The 19113-nt window shown below is 37.4% G+C and overlaps 3 protein-coding genes across 11 annotated transcripts in view; 1 reads left to right on the forward strand and 2 right to left on the reverse strand.

Moving 5' to 3' along the window:
- celf1 (cugbp, Elav-like family member 1) overlaps positions 1–2841 on the forward strand; it is a 32552-nt gene extending 29711 nt beyond the window's left edge. For 6 of the 9 annotated variants that reach the window (XM_081354145.1, XM_081354143.1, XM_081354142.1 and 3 more), the window contains one exon: positions 935–2839. The gene's annotated coding sequence lies outside the window, so the exon portion shown is untranslated. Of the gene's footprint in view, positions 1–934 lie in introns of all 9 variants that reach the window. The other 3 variants (XM_081354138.1, XM_081354141.1, XM_081354139.1) reach the window with 3 other exon arrangements.
- nudt19 (nudix (nucleoside diphosphate linked moiety X)-type motif 19) lies at positions 2792–5452 on the reverse strand. Its single transcript, XM_081354219.1, has 3 exons — positions 4462–5452; positions 3881–4088; positions 2792–3746 (listed from the first exon to the last, which is right to left on the reverse strand). Exons 1-3 carry the CDS (start codon positions 5227–5229, stop codon positions 3517–3519), a joined length of 1206 nt encoding a protein of 401 aa, XP_081210345.1. The 5' UTR covers positions 5230–5452; the 3' UTR covers positions 2792–3516.
- A 902-nt stretch (positions 5453–6354) lies between these two features.
- On the reverse strand, positions 6355–11717 carry slc7a9 (solute carrier family 7 member 9; the record flags this gene model as incomplete). Its single annotated transcript, XM_081389693.1, is given in 12 exon segments — positions 6355–6416; positions 6615–6789; positions 7286–7435; positions 7563–7659; positions 7767–7870; positions 8144–8267; positions 8706–8750; positions 9117–9216; positions 9572–9747; positions 9749–10016; positions 10842–10989; positions 11619–11717. Coding segments are annotated over 12 exon segments (1548 nt in total).
- Between the last annotated feature and the right edge of the window lie 7396 nt (positions 11718–19113).

The following is a 19113-nucleotide window of genomic DNA, read 5'->3' on the forward strand; positions in this document are numbered from 1 at the left end:
CTGGTCTGTGCCTCTGTTCAAATAAACACATGCATTACAAAAACCATTCAGCGGGAGACAAATGTGAAGGCCTCGGACATGTCCGAGTTGCACCACGAATCACCATTTTGAACAATCCAAAGATTCTTGTGAACTTGTTCTAGGCAGGGATTTTTGTTTGTTAGACGGAATCTTTTCATAGTTTTGTTGCTTTTTATCCAGAGCAGATTGACTGGCGTTTGTGTGAAGGTCTGCGGATTTGCGCACCTTAAAACATCTCACAAGTGCAGAGTAGTTCCACTTACGTGCCAAACACATCAAGTCTTAAATTTCTGTACACGTTTAACGATGATACTCTGTTACTCGCTCTGTGTCCCATCATGTTGTTGTCCTTCACGGAGTTCAATGTAGCTAAACTGTATCCATTTGTGTTACCCATGGCAGGTGTTTTGTGAATAAGAACCAATATGAGCAGCTCCAAATATGCATTATTCCACAGTCCCACACAATTCAAAGTTGAAGCACAAAATAAAAAGACTTTCACTGAAAGAGCTGAAACATTGAAGCACAATTTTTCTTTTTGTTTCTCTCTCTCTCTCTCTCTCTCTCTCTCTCTCTCCCTTGGTCTAAAATCAAAATGTGGTTGTGAGAAGTTCAAATGTTGCTGTCGAGGACAGTGTCGAGTTGTCGTAGCTGTAGTAGGCAGGTTGTGTTTAATGTTATTCCCTTTGTTCACTATTGGCATGGTGCTTACTTCTCCCTCTTTCTTCCCACTTTTCTTCATCGTTTCCTGTGTTGCATTCAATGTTTTGTGTTTAGATCATGTGCATCTTTGAACCCCCCCTCCCCCCCATGTAAAAATAATCATTCATGATTTTCTTTTTCATCCCCTCTCCTTTTTCCGTTGTGCTTTAACCTAGGTTTGTTATTCGTTTTTGTTTTTGTTTTGTTCTAGATATCTTCGTGCCCGTTTGTCATCGTTTGCCTAGCATGTCGATGTGACGTCAAAAGTTCATCGTCCAGTCCGTTGTCCTCTTCGCTTCTCTGACGCTTGAAATTTCACACTTGACCTTTTTTGTTAACTTTTGACGCTTATTGATTACTTATTTTGTTTGTTTCTTTGTGTGATGTTCATTTCTGTCATTTGTGCTGCCAATAGGGAGCGTTAGAAAGACTGCTAAAAGTGTAAAAAGTTTCATGAAAATTGTTCTGAGCAAAGAGTCTATTTTTCTAGAACGTACAAACATAACCACTAGATTTTTGCAGAAGTTTTTAATTTTCATTTGTTTCATTTCTCAGATTTATTTTCTTTATTGGTTTTTATTGTTTCAAGCAGTCTTCCTAGCGCTTCTAATTGTTTTTTTTAGTTTGTTTTTCTTCTCATAGCAGCCATTCAGTTTATAGAATCACTTTTGTGTGTTCAAGTGTGGGTGTGTTTCCCTTTCTCTCACTTGTTAGTTCTAAAACTTTTAGAGGATGTTTTCGTCACATTTTGCTGAAATCGAGGATAAACTTTGTAATTTTGTGTTAGGTTAGTTGGCATGATGTAATTTTGGGAGTTTTTATTAACAGAGTGACATTACAATAGACACTTGAATTGCCTTTTTTCTTCTTTGTGTGTCGAGCCAACATAGGCACATGTTTTTCATTTCCTTATTGTGTGAAAATCAGGATTAGCTGAAATAATGCATAGAATGAGCAGAGTTGAATTTCTTGTCACAGGTAAATATTAAGCATGCATGTTATTTTGTAAGTGCACTGAAATCCTCAGCAAAATGTGATCTAGTTCTGTTTCAAAAAGTCAAGATGAATAAAGTGGTGCCAAAAGTTGTGCATGTTGCTGTTGGTTACATTTGCAGTATGTTTCACATCATGTTTATGGCTCCTGCTACAATGACACGTGCTCATTTTGATGGTTTAAGATTTTTAAAAACAATACAATGTGTGTTTAGTTAACTGGTTAAAGTGAGTTTTAAATGCATTCTTGTTACAAAAACTGAAGTGGTTTTCAAATGAGCCCTTAGATATAAATGATTGTGCCTACAACAGCAAAAACACATGCTCTTCTTAAAATGTTGTTCAGTTAATGAAATTTTTTAGTAACCATACAGTTGGTCTGTTTTACACTCAGCTTGCAGGCATTTTCCCCCATTCTGGCATCTGTACAAGTTGTGAAGTTCTGGACTGATTGGTAGAGCTCAACTACAGCTTTGCCCCCTAAACCTTTAGTTTGGGGGCAACTCTCTAATGTCCAACATGTCTACATGGATGAAGAGCTAAAATTTTTTTTTTTTTTTTTTTTTAAGATGTATTGTGACAGATTTATCTAATTGGGGGTTGAGGTGGTTGTTTTCTATTTAGATTTTAAGCTGCTGTTTTGTGAGTTTATATGTATTCTGAGAAAATTTCCTGTGGGATGTTTGTCATTACTGGTACAGAGTGATTGTATTTAACATTTAAGATTTGTACAGATTTTGCCTTTTCTACTTCATAAGTTGTTTCACAATGTAAGTCCCAGTAAGTAGAAGCATGTAGACTGTAACACCATGACCAAACATCAACCTGTACAAAATAACCAAAACCACAAACAAAAAAAATCGACTCCACAAAACAGCCTTTAACTGAAGATGTTTTCTTTTTCTTTTTTTTTGTCGTTTTGTCATTCAAGTTGTGTGGTTTTCATTGGAAGTGTAGAGAGTGCAGAATTTATTAGATGTCTGAAACAAGTGTGTTTGTATTAAGTTGGTTCAGGATTTTATGCTACTGTCTCTACAGAATTCTAGAAAAGTGGACACCTACGAAACAGTCATCTGGTAGTTTCTTTAGTTCATGTATGATTAAACTGTTTGAAAAGATTCACACACATTGTCTGAATTCATTTGTTTTTTTTTCAATTTAAAAATGCTAGAAATGCACATCATGCTTTGTTTTTTAGTCAAATGATTTCACTTTTCATTGTACTTAAACATTTAAATTTAGGGTGATAATTCTAGCCAATATTTTTAATAAATATGCAATAGTTTCTAGTCAGATTCATTGTAACTGGTTATTTATATGCAAGCCATAGACCAATCAGACAAATTATACTATTTGTACACTACTTTTTTAAGTTGTTTTTAGAATCCTGTATTCTGCAAACTCAACGCATGGAAAAGCTGACAGCGCTGTACAATGCTTCAGTAACAGTTCTGCTTTACCATCTCATCTGCAATAAAGAACAAATGTGTCAATTCAAACTTGAATACAGCTATTGAACGTTCAGAATGTGTTTGCGTCATATGCCCGATACTGTGTTGTATTACAATATAGACAATAACCAGAACAATCCACTTTAAGAGTATATGATCAAGTTCAAAAATATATTAACAGTCAACAAGGAAGTCATTGTGTATTTTCTTTATGACACAAAACTTAAATGGACCATATACCAAACTACATTGCATAGGTTAAGGGACACGTCAGTATGTAGAAATCAGCTAATTATACATCTAGGCTTTGTCCATCATTCCTGCCACCATGGGTAGTGACGGGTAAGTGTCAGAGTTTACTGTTTTTGGAGGCGCCACCCACATCTTCACCGCAGAGGGGAGGGAGGTGGTTATACTTGGGCCTGATGTTCATATGGATAGATATCGAATATGGATCCTGACCGACAATGCGGTGCATGTTTGCACTGTTCTGCTGGAGCTCTTCAAGGCTTTTCTCAATTTTAACCACACCACCACTCTTTCCAGAAGTGTCCACTTTCTCTGGGTACAGATCGTCCCCTAGGTATCAGACGAGGGGGGGAAAAGGCTCAGTTTTGTGCAAGTAAGTTCCTTACTTAGTCACAGCACTCTATTATCCCATCAAGAAGCAACATTTAGCAGACAGCTGAAGGAATTTATTATGTGACAATTACCTGGTAAAAGACTTGCATAGCAGCCATGTGACACCAGGTAAATAGGCAGCCACTGCTCACACCCCTCCAAAGACCTCTGCCAGGCAAAGCGATGGAGATCTCTGAGAGCTGGGAAATGGCACATTCGTCCAAGGTCGTAGTACTGAGGTGGAGCTATCCAGATTTCCTTTGATTTGTAGCTGTGCAGCACTTCCGAGGGAGTGGACCACTGAGAGACAAGGCAGTTATTTCCCAAACAGTCAAGAATCGGTTGTTCTCATCAGGGCGAGACTGAATGACCTATATGGGAATGGTCTGGCTTATGAATATTAATTACGTTCCGTGACGTAAAGTGGGCGCAGCATTCCTGGCGAATGAGCGCTTAATGAGTATTAATAGCCTTATGAATATTAATGAGGCCATGGGTGGACGCTCCAGCCAGGAAATGCATTGACATTAACGAGCAAAGTCTTTTCAACTAGCTGGACACAAATTATTAGTCACGAATGCAAGAACTGATCAAATACACGCTCAGTAAGTGTCTGCCAAATACAATTTTAAATGTACTAAAGGTAACTAACGTTATACCATTCAAAACGCACCTTAAAATGAACGATTTCCTTCTCGTCGTGAAGCGTATATGGAATCTCGTGTAGGCAGCAGATGTAAAATGCCGTGTCGTAGCGCCTCTGTTTGCCGTACACGCCTATGGGTGTCAGCCAGTTCCCCCATTCATGCAGAGCCCAGATGTTGGGCAGACACCGCAACTCCCTGCACATCTTGATAAAGTTTGCCGGGTTACTAATAACCAGAGATCTCCACTTAGACAGCACGTCTTTACTCCACAGTCCGCTCGATCGGGTCAGTGCTGGCTGGGTGTCACTGTTATAAGCATCATCTGTGTGCACGCGAATCCCGCTTTCCTCGTGTTTGGGAACCGCCAGGAGCACACCTGACTCCTCAAACGTCTCTCTCACCGCACAGATCCTGAAAGCCACATCTCCCGGTATCGGGGATCCCAGCTGAGATCTGTCAGTGGCAAAAATGGGTGGCCTGGTCGCCGGCGGCTGCTTCACAACTCCGATGCCGTAGTTGGGCGCTTTCGTAAAGGCTTTAAAGATCTCCTGCCACTCACTGGAGAAGTCAGACGAATCCACCAGCCCTCCAGGAAACACGTAGGCATTGGGCATGAACCCGCTGCGACCGCTCCGTTTCAGCAGTAGCACTTGATAGTCGAAGGCAGATTTGTGCGCTACATCAGTGACTTTTCCCAGATCTGCTTTAAGAGAGTCCGCACACGGAGTGCGTCTCAGCCCGGCCGCTAGGATCACCGTCGCCGCCTCTCTCCAGTGTTTCAGCGCCGTGTTCATCTTGCTCCCTGTTTACATGATCAGAGCTACGCTGGTATCTTATCCGGAAACTTTCGACATCGGTCGCGTGAAGGACAGCAGCACAGGGAAAATTATAGTCTATTTATTTTGTATTTGGTGATTGAGCGCCATCTACAGCAAGGGAAGAACTCTTGTTTCTCCTTGCCACAATCACATCAGGGGTGCGTTTCCCGAAAGCATCGTTGGCCAACTATGGTCGCAAGTTCCGTTGTTACCAATAGAGTTCAATGGACATTGCGATGAACTTGCGACCATAGTTGGCCAACGATGCTTTCGGGAAACGCACCCCAGGACGTTTGTTTCTATTATACTTCACAGTTATAATCGATTGATTTATGATTGGATTGCTACCAAGTTCAACAATACCTATAAAATCCATGTGTAATGGCCACAAACAACTGTGTTATTGCCTACGTCAATCCCGATAAGCGCACCAGTATAGCCCAACCATTTAACATGTCTGGCAGTTAAAAATGATTGCAGAGTAGGCCTAATGTAAAACTTTAATAGCCACTGAATTGAAAACAAACAGTGAACAGTTAAAACGTGTGCATATAAAAATAGGCCTCAACAAAATCATCCTCATAGCTTACAGTAGGTCTGTCTTTAAAAGTTATAGTTAAAAATCAATTCACCTGTGGAGAAAATGAATGGGATTTTTTACTAGTAACTACAATTATAATAGGCTACTTAAATACTTACATTACTACAATTCTTCTACTGTGATTAAATGAGTCTGAGTCAATATGTTAACACAATTAATAAATTTGAGTTCAGTAAACGTGGAAAAATAGCATTGCTATCCTGAAAAACAAGCTTGCATTTAATTACACAATAAGTTAGATGAACTGGAAGTTGTCATAATTTACAGACACTCGTGGAAGTGATATGTTATTCTTTAAAGTAAAAACAAATCCCTGTGACCTGGGAAAGGCTTGCAATACATTGTAAAAACAATGGATGGTCTTGCATTAGGAATCAAAGAAAAATCTGTCCATATGCAGCCGTGTTCCCTTTAAGGATCCTTTATCCACATTTCCACGGATCAATCTGTTGTCCATTGCAGGCTATTATGTCTGTGTCTTTGCTCCAGTTTGACATGTGTCACTCAATCTTTTCAGGTGGAACGACTTGCAGTAGCAGCTGAAGGTGCATAGTGAGTGGCCCTGTAAGCGTCAACAGGTCAAGTTTAAGAATCTAGCATTTGGGAAGAGTTACTATTTAAATGTTTCTGGTAATTCACTGAAAACAGCCTTAAAAGTTATTATTCAGAAAACATATATTTATTGTACATTTCAAGGGTCAGGACAAGCATACATTTGTTCACTGTAATATATCTAAATGTGCGATTTCCAGCTACTTACTCATGATGTGGCGAGTCCAGCTGAATTTGTAGTAAATGAAGGGTACATATAAGAGAAGACCGCCGACTATGAACACTGTGCAGTACAGGTACTCCCACTCAGGCTTGTCTATGATGGGAGCGAGAACTAGGTAACAGGACACAATCACCACCAAAGCAGGAATGACTATCGGAACCTGAGAGGAACAAAAGGCAAACATTTTCAAGTTGGGTATAGTCATTTTACAATAGATTAGATTTATGGTAGATTCAGTCAATGCCATTGAGCTAAATATCGAACACATTCGAGAATAGAAACTATATATGGGCAATATAAAATACAGACAAAATTTGAGACTCAGAATGGTTTACTGCAATAGCTAGATAGGAAATAACCAATCCAGAGGTCACACCTCTTATGCAAGTACTAAATGAATTCATAAACAAAGGAACTTGCTATGATTAACATAATATATGAAAAAAGATTCTCAGATTTTCACTTCTGTTTTAGCTTCTACTCTAGCTTACTCTTGAAAGTTGCCTTCGCGTTTATTGTTGGGTCTTATATGACAAATAGCTTATGATCTTCATAATTTTAAAGTTGCTTTGGATAATAGCATCTGCTAATTATTACTATTATTATTTTTAATCCAGCCACTTTATGCTGTGTCACCATACGTAATGTACTCTAACCTTGACTGGTCTCTGAAGATCCTTTCTTGTGAATCGCATAACGATGAGCACAAGGCATGTGAGCCCATAGAAAGCCCACTGAGCAAAACTGAAATAATTGATGAGAGTGTTTATGTCTGCTGGCATGATGTAGATGATTGACAGGAAGCCCTGCAAATCACATACAAGAAGAAATCAAATATAATGTTAATGTGTGTCATGGTTGATGTACTATGGCAAAATTAGTGATAAGCCTTGTCCAAAAAGTGTTGAGGATGGAATATTACATGAGACTTACATTAAACATGAGAGCTGGAGAAGGTGTGAAACGTTTCACATTGATGTACGACAAGATCCTAACCATGTGACCCTCCCGTCCTGCCACATACGTCAACCTAACGGGTACAAACAGACACAACAGACAGTGTCAGCCCAGAAAACAATTTTTAGCATACACTTAATCCTGTGTGCAAATTTCTTTGAAACAGCTGAAGTTCCTAACCTTCCTGCGGTGAAACAGCTCCCATTGGCTGCACCAAAAGTGGAAAAAACCACAAATAGAGGCACAACCCATGATAATGGGTACAGCACTCTGTCACCAAAGGTCTGCGGAGAACCCAATGATTTAGTCAAATACAAAGATCATTGCACAAGCATTTATTAACTGACAACTTTTTTCTTTTTTATAAAGAAACTGACAAGAAAGGTACTCAAACCTTTTTTTTTTCTTCTTTTTTTTTTGGCCGATTAAACATTTTAGAACTAGGGAGCATACTTATTTTCTATAGAAATAGAGGTCTGGAAATCACAGATTTAAAATTCCCTGATATTTCCAGGTTTTCCATGGTACTGGGAACTATGACTACAATACACACTCACCACAGCAACAGCAGAAGACTGGAGAAGTTCAACAGGGGTCATGACAGTGAAATATGCTATGTTGACCAATATATAGCACACAGTAACCAGGGGAATCCCAATCATGATAGCCAGGGGAAGATTTCTGTAAAAAAATACATAAAAATAATCCTAATCATAAATAAGTAAATAAATAAACATATCTATGAAATGAATAAATAAAAACACAAAAAAAACAAGACATTTTCAATAATACAATAATGATAAATATCGTATAAATATCATATCATATAAATATCATGATAAATATATACTGTATAGTATACTGTACTGTGCAAAAGTCTTAGGCATGTTATTATTTTCACCCCAGAAACGCTTGAAGAAACCTTCAAGCCTAATAACTGGCTTAAAACCTTTTTTTGTGTGTAAAATACTAACATGCCTAAGACTTTTGCACAGTACTGTATATATATATATATATACATACAGATAATATTGTAGCTAACAATACTATAATATTACAGATTTCACATGTTTTAGAAAAACAGAATTGGAATTTGAATTTAGAACATTTCAGTCTCACTTGTATGGATTTTTCAGCTCTTCTGTTATGAAGTTAAGCTGATTCCTATGAAAAAAGAAAAGAGAACTTTGACATGAATTGCCATAGCTGACTTCTGGTCTTATACACGTTTTTCTCAGAATGGAAAAAGCCATGGATAAAGAGTGATCTGGTGAAAGTCCACACAACTAAAAATAAATCCTACTGGATTTAAGGTTTGACAAGCATTCAGTTTCCCTTTTCATTATGTAATGATACTTCGCTTTATCATTAGACGGTGTGAATGGTTCCCAGGGCTGAGAGCACACTAGAGCGTTGATTTTTTGAATCTACTATAGGCTTATTAAAGTTTTTAAAAAGATGTACACTGCTGCTTAACATTAGCCTCATATGCCACATGTGCAACATTATATGAGCTCCAAATTACTTTACCATCCGTCATAAGCCCAGAGACCATTGTAAAACGCAAGGCCAATTGCTCCAAATGATGTTGTTCCCCCTGCAAATGGGTCTCTAAGATTTTGTGTATTGCCTAAAAAACAATTAGAACACAATAAAAAGACACATTTTATTGATCTTTCATTGAACATTTACAGAGGTCTACTTATCTAAACACATATCTACGCTATTCTCTGGGCATAGTCTACGATGAGTCATCTTTCACAACATAATCAAAAGATATCATTTGTTTATCTGTTATCAAAATGTTTTTGATCTCAGTCCCTTCAATTGAATTATACGATGCTGCTGTCCTTTTCAATGTCACACAAACCAGTCAATAAAAAAATTGATATCGTATAAGATAGGAGTCACTAAAACAGATCTGGCAATGAGATATGAGGTCGGGTAAAAGCAGGCTTGATTGTTTTCAGGGAATAGAGAGGTACCTTGAGCCAACAGAACGATTCCTGAAACCACGATAATGACAATAATCAAGAGTTTGGCTGCTGTGAAAAAGTTCTGCACTCTGGAGGCCAGCTTCACACTCAGACAGTTGATGAGTGTGATTATTACTGATGAGAGAACAAAGTGAGGGTTAGACCAAAATAATGTCATTGGAATATAAACAGGGCCTAGACTTGTACGTACAGATGCAAGCTGCAGCCAGGCATTTGGTAACCACTTGAGGAGGAGTGCATCCTGGGTAAAATGGAGCGGAGGCGTACTCGGCACAACTCAGGGCAATGATGGCAAATGACGAAGGCTTTAACACGATGATCGTGGTCCAGGAATATAGGTACGCCGGCACTGGCCCAAAGCCCTCCATCAGGTATGGATACTCACCACCAGACTTCATGATCATTGTGCCAAGCTCGGCATAGCAGAGGGCCCCTGCACACACACACACGCACATAGTTTCCCATTAGTTTCTCAGTGTTCAAGTTGAGGTCAATGAGTCCATTACCAAAAGGTCTTCTGCAGGCAGAGTCAGTATTAAACCAAAGAGGATTTCTGTGTCTTGGGAATTTTCCTGAACAGTATGTGACTTAAAAAGACTGACTGGGGGTTTCTGAGTGAGTGAACATATCTGATTAACCTCCTTGACTTTGCCCAACTATAATCTCAGCAGAAAGTGCTGGATAAAATAAAGATTTAGTTTAGATTTACATATTTGGAACACATAATGCGGTAAGACAAACAGCTGCAACGAATGGAGCAAATTAAAAGAGTAACACTTTACAAGGTTCATTATTTAATGCATCACGTATCATGAACTAACAATCCTGGTTGATGTTAATTTATTTAACATTCAATTTGTCAGAAATTTGTATTACTAGGCATTTATGTAGTATGAACAAAAAATAAGTCATATATAAATTAACATTAACCTTGATTATTACAAAATCCTGTTCATTGTTAGTTTAAACTACTTAATGCATTAACAAACTGAGCCTTATCGTAAAGTGTTTAATAATTAATAAACAAATTAATAAAGCAGCAACCTTTAGACTTTAAATTATGTTACAAACTATAAAAAAGGTTATATTTTGCATACATGGTATATGGTAAGATATCAATAAGCAAAAACAAATATGACACGATGAGGTGATTGTGCTTAATCTCATCCAGTAATCTTTGTTATAAGGGGTAATCAGGCTTCTCAAGGCTTTTGTGCAACCTCATCATAGATTATGTCTTTTTTGTGTGGATACTGACCCAGTGTAGCCAGTAATCCGCACGCCGCCCACACAATCAGACACGGACCCACGGCTCCAGTTCCCTCCAGCACCGCTTTGGGAGAAATGAAGATCCCGGAGCCGATCATTGTTCCCACTATCAGACAGATGCCACTTACAAGACCCACCTGAGGAATTCAGACAGGCTTAAGGTTAAAGGGTTAGGGATTGGTTTAACTGATAATGTAATTAAGTTAACGTGATAATAAAATTAGATTTGATACCAAATGGGATGTCGGCTGATTTTAGAGATTGTTTACTTGATCTGATCTGCTGGGTACCAGTCGTTTATGCTCATTTGATCTATTTTTACATTTAGGTTACCTTGGCCATTAAAGTTAATCCTTAAAACACTCATAATTTAGCAAATCTCTTCATAAACGTCCTTTTTTTATGCCGTAGGCTTACATAATAATGAGGCTTCTATTTATATTGCCTAATTGTTTTCTCTTAATATATGGTCAACATAAAGAACAAGGGTCGCAATAACTACTTAAAGCGATTCATATTACCAGACCTTCCATGTCCTTATGTATGCAGATTTACATATAACTTGTTAAACTTGTCATTAATGAGAGCTAAAAAAGGAAGGGATTACACTGTAGTGATGGTGACAGGCACTGCCAGGTTAACCCACAGTTAAACCCTTCACACACCTTACTCGCACGCCCACATGCATCGACTCGGACGGAAACCATTGATCATTAAACATTTTTCACATTCTTCTGTGTAATATGCCTCATTCTCTCATACTCACATCCTGACGCAGAACTGCTGCTTTTGGCTGCTTTTTCGTTTCCAAAGGCTCTGGAATGCTCCCATTGTGAGTGTTCGCTTTTTTCAGATCCTCATCCATCATTCACAGGGTCAACAGTTCAGTTTTAACTTTGTGCAGTCAGCCTGAATAAGTACAGACACAACTATAATATACTCTTTCTTATAAACCTAATTACATTTATTATGATGATCAGTTTAAAAAATAATAATGATTAAAAAGGTCAAAAATGACTAAGCCTGAACCTGAACTAAAAGACAGATAGAAATCTAGGCAATATAGCACTTTTATTCTTGTTGTTTTGATGTCTAGTGTAGTTCATCATGTCAGATTACCTCAAGCATCCTAAAGGCCAAGTTAAAGTTTAAAGACATTATAATGCTTTAAGTGTTGCTGATGCAGGTGAATGAGCCTGAAACATGTTAAGGGCTCTCTGACAGATCTTTTTATTTAAACACATAACATCTGCTCCACTTGCACTTCAATTCAGATCATTTTGTCTCCTAGCAACTGCAATACAATAGTCAAAGGTTCAGTTTATACTATAGTCAAGAAGCAAAGACTAGAATTGGCTGCAAAAAAATGAGTACATACTGCTGTAACCTCAGTAGAAGAATCCACATACATTATTTATTTACCATTTAAGTTTACGATTAAACTTCTCTTAAAAGTCCATTTATTTGTGCATTAGGTAGTCAAATCAATTTTGTGCAAATAAAGTCATCTAAAGACCTTTGCCAGTTTTAAAGAACTTGCATTCTCATTCTACACAGATAAGAAAATATTGTATCTTATCTACAATTAAGATGTCCACAAGCAGCTACTGATACTAAATCTACTGAAAAAATTGATTTGTAGACCGTCAAAAGTCAATAGGACCATCTGTGCTGCCATTGTCTTGATGGTCCATTATGTAACCCTATAAATACTCTCACTTACCATGAAGATTTACAGTGTAAACAAACACACATCAATACTTCAGTTAAGATGACTGTTTCCTTTTCTGCCAAACATTTATCATACTTGTAGAAAATATTTACTCACAATAAACAAGTCCCAATATTGTAACAAAAATGATAATGCATTGAATATATTTTTCTGATTGAACATTTTTCAGGTGCAGTTAGCAAAGACAAACTATTGGTTAACTCAAGCTTACTTTCTGTGCCACCAATTCCACCGTCACAAGAGAATCATGTCTAACTCGAGGCGTGAGGCGAAAGACAAACCTGCAATGCTTTCAGTTTTTCCAGCAGAAAAGTTTTGATCCATTTGCAAATTCATGTGTTTAATAACCAACAAAAGTGGGTGGAACCTTCAATGTTCAGTTATTCTCCTGGCTGACCGTGATTGAAGCAAACACGTGACAAGAAGGAGGAGAGGGACCAGGATTGGCTAGAGGTGAGCAGGCTCTGACCAACACAATACTCCTTTGAAAGAGACACCTGATATGGTTTGGTTGGAAAGAGGGGGTGACAGTGTGAAGCCAAGGATTGACCAGAACACAGAACCATCTCAGATCAAAAGCACTGCCGATGCAACTCAGTGCAGGCCATTGCTTAAATAAATAAATGGCCAACTTGAAGTAGTGGAAGCTCCATGATCTCCATTATAAATACATTTCACAGCCAAGAAGAGCTTCTCTGATTGACTCGTCTCTTTTGTCGAGTTCAAAAGCTGGCCAATGAGATGTATCTCGACTTTCAAAAGGAGTCAGGCATTTAATAGCTTGCTGCGGTATTAAAAATACTGATATGAAAAGTACTTTTCTCACTTTTCCTGGCAATTTACAGCATTTATTATTCTAGTATAATGTATAATTCATAAATGTACTATAGCTTATTGTTATTCCTGTTTGTTTGAAATACATTCATTATTGTTTATTTATGCAACTTGAATTGTTGCAAATTGTGTGTAGAAATGAGCAATGAATAATAATAAACACTGTAAGAGGGTTGTTTATTGTCAGCTCAGGATGGCTAATACATGATATATTAACATAACGCAATGTTAATTGTAACCGTCTACACAAATGACAGCACAGCTCTAACTTTCCAGCAACTTGCTATGTTACTATGTAACTACTCCCAGTGTTTCAACAGTTCCTAGCCTCCACATACTGAAACCTATGGACACTAGTAAAGACCAATACAACCCAACACAAAATGAGACAAACAGCATCACTTCTCATTGCCAATCTTCAAAATGATCAACATGAGCTTAAATGTCATGGCTGAATGACGCATCACAGCAGTGATCTACTTCCTCCACAAGCAACATTATTCTCGTATACTTCCAATATTTATTCATCAAGGAACTTCCAAGGACATGCAAGCCAATGGCAGGCACCCTTAGATACAAAAACTACACAAATACACTATATCAACAGTGCACTCTTTACATGATTCCTTACCTTTAGATGGGCTCCTTCTTATCCCAAACTCAGATCTGAAAGCTATAACAGCAGGAATCGCACGCACATTCTGGGTGGCATCTGAGCAGCTAACAATTAACCCGACCCTGTCACAGTGTGGACATCCTTCTTTCACATGCAACACTGAAACCCAGAGAAACATCTCAGACAGACTTCACGTTTATGCAGCTCATTCTACACCTGATGACCGAACATTCAGAGAGAAAATCACTTCAAAATGAATTTTCCCAAACAATTTCATTAACTAATATGTATATATTAGTATTAATATGAGCTACATTTAAGGATTTATTTTTAAATGTCTAAGTGGTGTTAATGTTTTACTGACCTCATAAAGTGACCCATGCCCATGTTTTATTGTTTTATTTAGTTTCTGGTGGAGTGATTTTTATTACCCATCAGTTACAGTTAAAGTCAAGATGCTAGAACGATTTGAGTATGCACCAGCCTTATTATAAAACCCAGTAATTGTGGCTCAATAGATGAGAAAATTCAATTCAGGAGTCAGTTTAAATGAAAGGGTTTCATTTAGTATAAAACGGAGAAATGAATCTGCCACCACTGGCAAAATGAAAGAAAGACACTATATGAAAGGAAATCCCATATTCACATTTATATTGGTTGCACAATAATAATCTATAAAGTAGCTAATGGTAAAATTTAGTAAGGGCCGGCCTACAGGATGTGATGAAAGTGAAGACATAACAGTGACATAATGTTATTAAACTGGTCTGCATTAAATCACATGAAGTCATGGTAATAATAGCTTGCTTTAGAAAATCTACCCTGGTGTTGCTGAATGAAAGGCCCCCACTGGCCCTTCACAAGAGCATGCCAATAGAGTGATTGAGCGCTTGAAAGGGACCAAGCTGACCTTACAATGAGATGCTAACCTAGATAAGGAACAACCTACAACTCTAGACCGGCATCCCAGAGGACAGGTGCTAAACTTTAAAAAAGCTTTTCCAGGGACTTTAACTGTTCAACAGGATCTGTAAATCCTCAAAGTCTGAGTATCTATTGAAAAGGTGGCCTGTCTCAAAATCTGTCATCAGAACGTTACAGATCAATCAGGCCTGTGTGCATTTTTCTTTATATTATTCAATAGCTGGTCCTTGTGACTGTAACTGTATTTCCAGTTACTCCTCAGGCTTTTTGGCATTTGTTTAATTGATTTAATAACAATGTCCAGCAGATGGCAGCACTACTTTTCGTATCTTCTATTAGCCCCACTGATGAAACAGGCCAACATCATTTTTGATCGGGCCCAATTCTGTCATTCTAATGTTAATTATTTTAGTTGTAGCCTACTGTTGTATTTCCTCATTTTGGATTCAAGAAGTCAATTTTAATGAGGAATTCTAGGGATACAAGTGAAAAGCCTTAAACTTAGGATCGAAAATGTTTTTCTATTCTCAAAACTGATGACTAATGTCCCGCTAGAAAAGTGAAAGGGTGAGTAATGTAGGCTACATTTACAGAATGGGGGAGAATAAGACAGGCAGAGAGGGGTGTACTGTGCTGTGTGTGTGTGTTTCGCTCACTGGTTGTGAGAGAGTTCGAGGCGCAGCGACGGTATGATATCCTCGTCATTTTTCTCTCCTGTCAGAACCTCAGTCCACTGGGTCTGTGAAAGGCAACAAGTGAGAGCTATAGACTTCTTCACATGCTCATAAGCATACAGACACTCTTTCACACACAGATAGTGTTTTTCTTCCACTTACTGTGATATGCTGTAGCTCTTTGCAGACAGTCGTCCTAATTTCATCCTAAAAAAATAGATTCCTGATTTATAACATACCAAAGCACTTCAGGTCTGGTTTGTCTCTCCAGTTCACGGGGTTCACATCAGAAATTCGTATTTGTTATTTGATATTTGTTCTTAAAAAATAGCCTACATCTGTGAAATAAACAACATTCTACCGCAGTCACATATATTATAACAAACATGCTCCGATGAGTAAAAATCAACAAAACTAAGATGTAACCACTAAAGCAATTAATCAATAAACAGTTGACTATCTGAAATACTACACAACTGCTAATCTCTAGATCCTACTGCTAACCAATCAGTGCTCTATTTCTTGCACACATGTCATGCACGCGAACTGCAGTTCTGTGACACCGAGCAAAACAACAGACGTCATGAGTCCTGATTGAATGAGGTTTGTTTTGGGCATAGTGATTGCTGGGTTATAATTTTGCTCTAAAATAGTGCTGTGCCATTATGGAGAGAAGAACTATTGGACTGTCCTAATTGTGCTGCAACAGTCAGACAGGCACTTAAAAAAAAAAAAAAAAAAAAAAATCGATGAGGTGTATGCAATAGCCAGGCCCGGCTGCAGAATGAAATGACTGAGGGGGCATGTGAAATTGTTAAGGGGGCTTAACTTTATACCATCAATGTATACCAAAAGTAGCGATTCATTTTGAGAAAAGTAGTGATTCATTTTGAGAAAAGTAGCAATTCAATTTGCGGAAAGTAGCGATTCTTTATTAGAAAAGTAGCAGATTCATTTTTGAAAAGTAACGATTCATTTTTGAAAAGTAGCGATTCATTTTTGAAAAGTAGCAGATTCATTTTTGAAAAGTAACGATTCATTTTTGAAAAGTAGCGATTCATTTTTGAAAAGTAGCAGATTCATTTTTGAAAAGTAGCGATTCATTTTTGAAAAGTAGCAGATTCATTTTTGAAAAGTAGCGATTCTTTTTTTAAAAAAAAGTAGCGATTCATTTTGAGAAAAGTAGTGATTCATTTTGAGAAAAGTAGCAATTCAATTTGCGGAAAGTAGCGATTCTTTATTAGAAAAGTAGCGATTCATTTTGAGGAAAGTAGCGATTCATTTTAAGGAAAGTAACGATTCATTTTTGAAAAGTAGCGATTTTTTTTTTAAGAGGGTTAATACTTCTCAATGCTTCTTCCTGTTTCAAAGTTAACGAGAAAGCGCAATTTTTCCCCCCAAACCACTTATTTAATTGGTTAAGGTTACAGTAGATGCCTTTCCATTACAGATTTGCGCAAAGGTTTTGTGATATTTTCTAAATGTCGATAAAAACTATTGCAAAATGACAGCGTTTCCATTAACCAATGTGATGCGAACTAAAACGTCATTTTTACCTCTTGCGATAAGTCATTCCAAAAATCATGGCAACGGATCTTTTTCTATCTAGTCCATTTCAGTGTTTGATGGCCGACCACATGGCCTTCAATATTTGATCTAATTCACTTACATGTGATTATTATTATTCATTATTACTATTATTTTGTAAAACGACATTGCTACAAATGCTGTTAACTTAGCATAACTCTAAGTGTATCTTTTACACAAAAACATAAATTTTGTTGCAACACTACATCCAGATTCTTGCACTATATCACACATGCACATTTGTAAATAACATTTACTTTGAATTGTTTTCCATGAATCATTTTTTTTTTATTGCAGAAGGCATTAATGTCAGCATTCAAAAAGCAAACAAACAAACAATACAGGACAAATACAATAAAAGAAAGATGCAGATAAAATAAACTGCTTTAAATTTTCCAGGTAAAGTAGGTATGCCTAAAAGCAGCTTTCAATTATGAAATTGAATAATCGAATGAAAAAAATAAAACTACATATTCTTCACTGTATGAATAAAACATATACTCTACTAATTCTTATTTTAGGCTGCTTTCACTTTAAGAACTACAGTAATGTGCAGATCCAATATACACACCCAAGAAAAAGATCATTTGGAGTGTTCACATATGGGCCTAAAATCACACGAGACAAAGCAGTGATGTCTAAGAATTTTAACTAATATTGACAAAAAAATAAATATATCTCCCAACTGGATATGAATCTAAAAAGGTAAGATCAGATGTTTTATCAGGCTATTATTTATTTATTTTACATTTAAACAACTATGCGTATGGTACATAGAGGGCCATCAGACACGTAAGAAGAAACATATGAAAGAAACATTTTTAGATTTTGCTCAAAGTAATAAACTACTAAAACAAACAATCTAATAATGAAAGATCTCATCATGATTTATTATGAAATGCTTTAAATGCTAAATTTATAGGGAAAAAACAAAACGTCTAATGTTCATGCTTAACTTGTCACAAACCTGGTTTATCTAAACGGTTGGAGTTTATGACAGAAAAAAAAAATTGTATTTACTGCGTTCTTCTTGTTAAAATAACCGTGCCTTCTGCAGCTCTTAAAGTGGTGCTTTAAGTCTTTAGCAGGAAAGAGAATGTGCATGGTTTAGAAATGGCTTGAATGAAGCGTGTTTGGCTCTAGATAAAAATATTAGAGAATGTAGTGCCGAAAGATCATTACCATAAACAACCATGAGCGCTTGTGGTCTGTTGTTTTGATGTGCTGCTCACTTTAATCTCTAGAAACGGTCAAATGGCACAATTATCTATTGGTTTGGATGGAACCAATCCAGGGTCTGCCATTTAAATACCACTGCCCTAAGCAAAGCTTTTATCACTTGTTTCTGCTTCTTTTTTGCATGTGTTTTGATCCAGATATCCGGTACTCTTTCAGAAGTTGTGTAATAGTGCCCCTAAAGTATAAGTTAAAACACGGAAAGCAGGAAAATTCCATCAATGGTTGGGGTACATGAATTTAAAAAAGTTATGTGCACAGATAAATAATTTAAAATAATAACAATAAACTGCAATATTCCCTAAAAATAAGAATTGTCAATTTTGATTTCATGGTGACTTTAAGGGTGCTTTCACACTAGCACTTTTGTTGCGCACCCGGGTTCGAATGACGTCAGAGTTCGTTTGGATGATGTGAACGCTGTCTTCCGAACTCGGGTGCGCACCCGCGAACCGTACTCGAGTCCGCTTAAAAAGGTGGTCTGGGGTACGGTTCATGTGAACTCGGGTACGGTTCGCTGCTGATATGAACGCAATCGAACCAAACCGCGGAAGTGAACCGCTATTGTTGACGTATAATGTGTCTTCGGCGGACAGCCCGCTGTCTTTGAATCGTTTTCAGAATTTTTGCGGCAGACAGACGCAAGCAGGGATTAAAG

This window comes from Scardinius erythrophthalmus (genome assembly GCF_964197995.2).
Source record: "Scardinius erythrophthalmus genome assembly, chromosome: 2".
NCBI lineage: Eukaryota > Metazoa > Chordata > Actinopteri > Cypriniformes > Leuciscidae > Scardinius > Scardinius erythrophthalmus.

Excerpts from the sequence above, each read along its gene's own strand:
- nudt19 (XM_081354219.1), bottom strand. The coding sequence starts at position 5,229 with ATGAACACGGCGCTGAAACACTGGAGAGAGGCGGCGACGGTGATCCTA. Across the intron at positions 4,089-4,461 it reads AGGAAATCGTTCATTTTAAG|TGGTCCACTCCCTCGGAAGT; the intron begins GTGCGTTTTGAA and ends CTTGTCTCTCAG. Across the intron at positions 3,747-3,880 it reads CTATGCAAGTCTTTTACCAG|GGGACGATCTGTACCCAGAG; the intron begins GTAATTGTCACA and ends TCTGATACCTAG.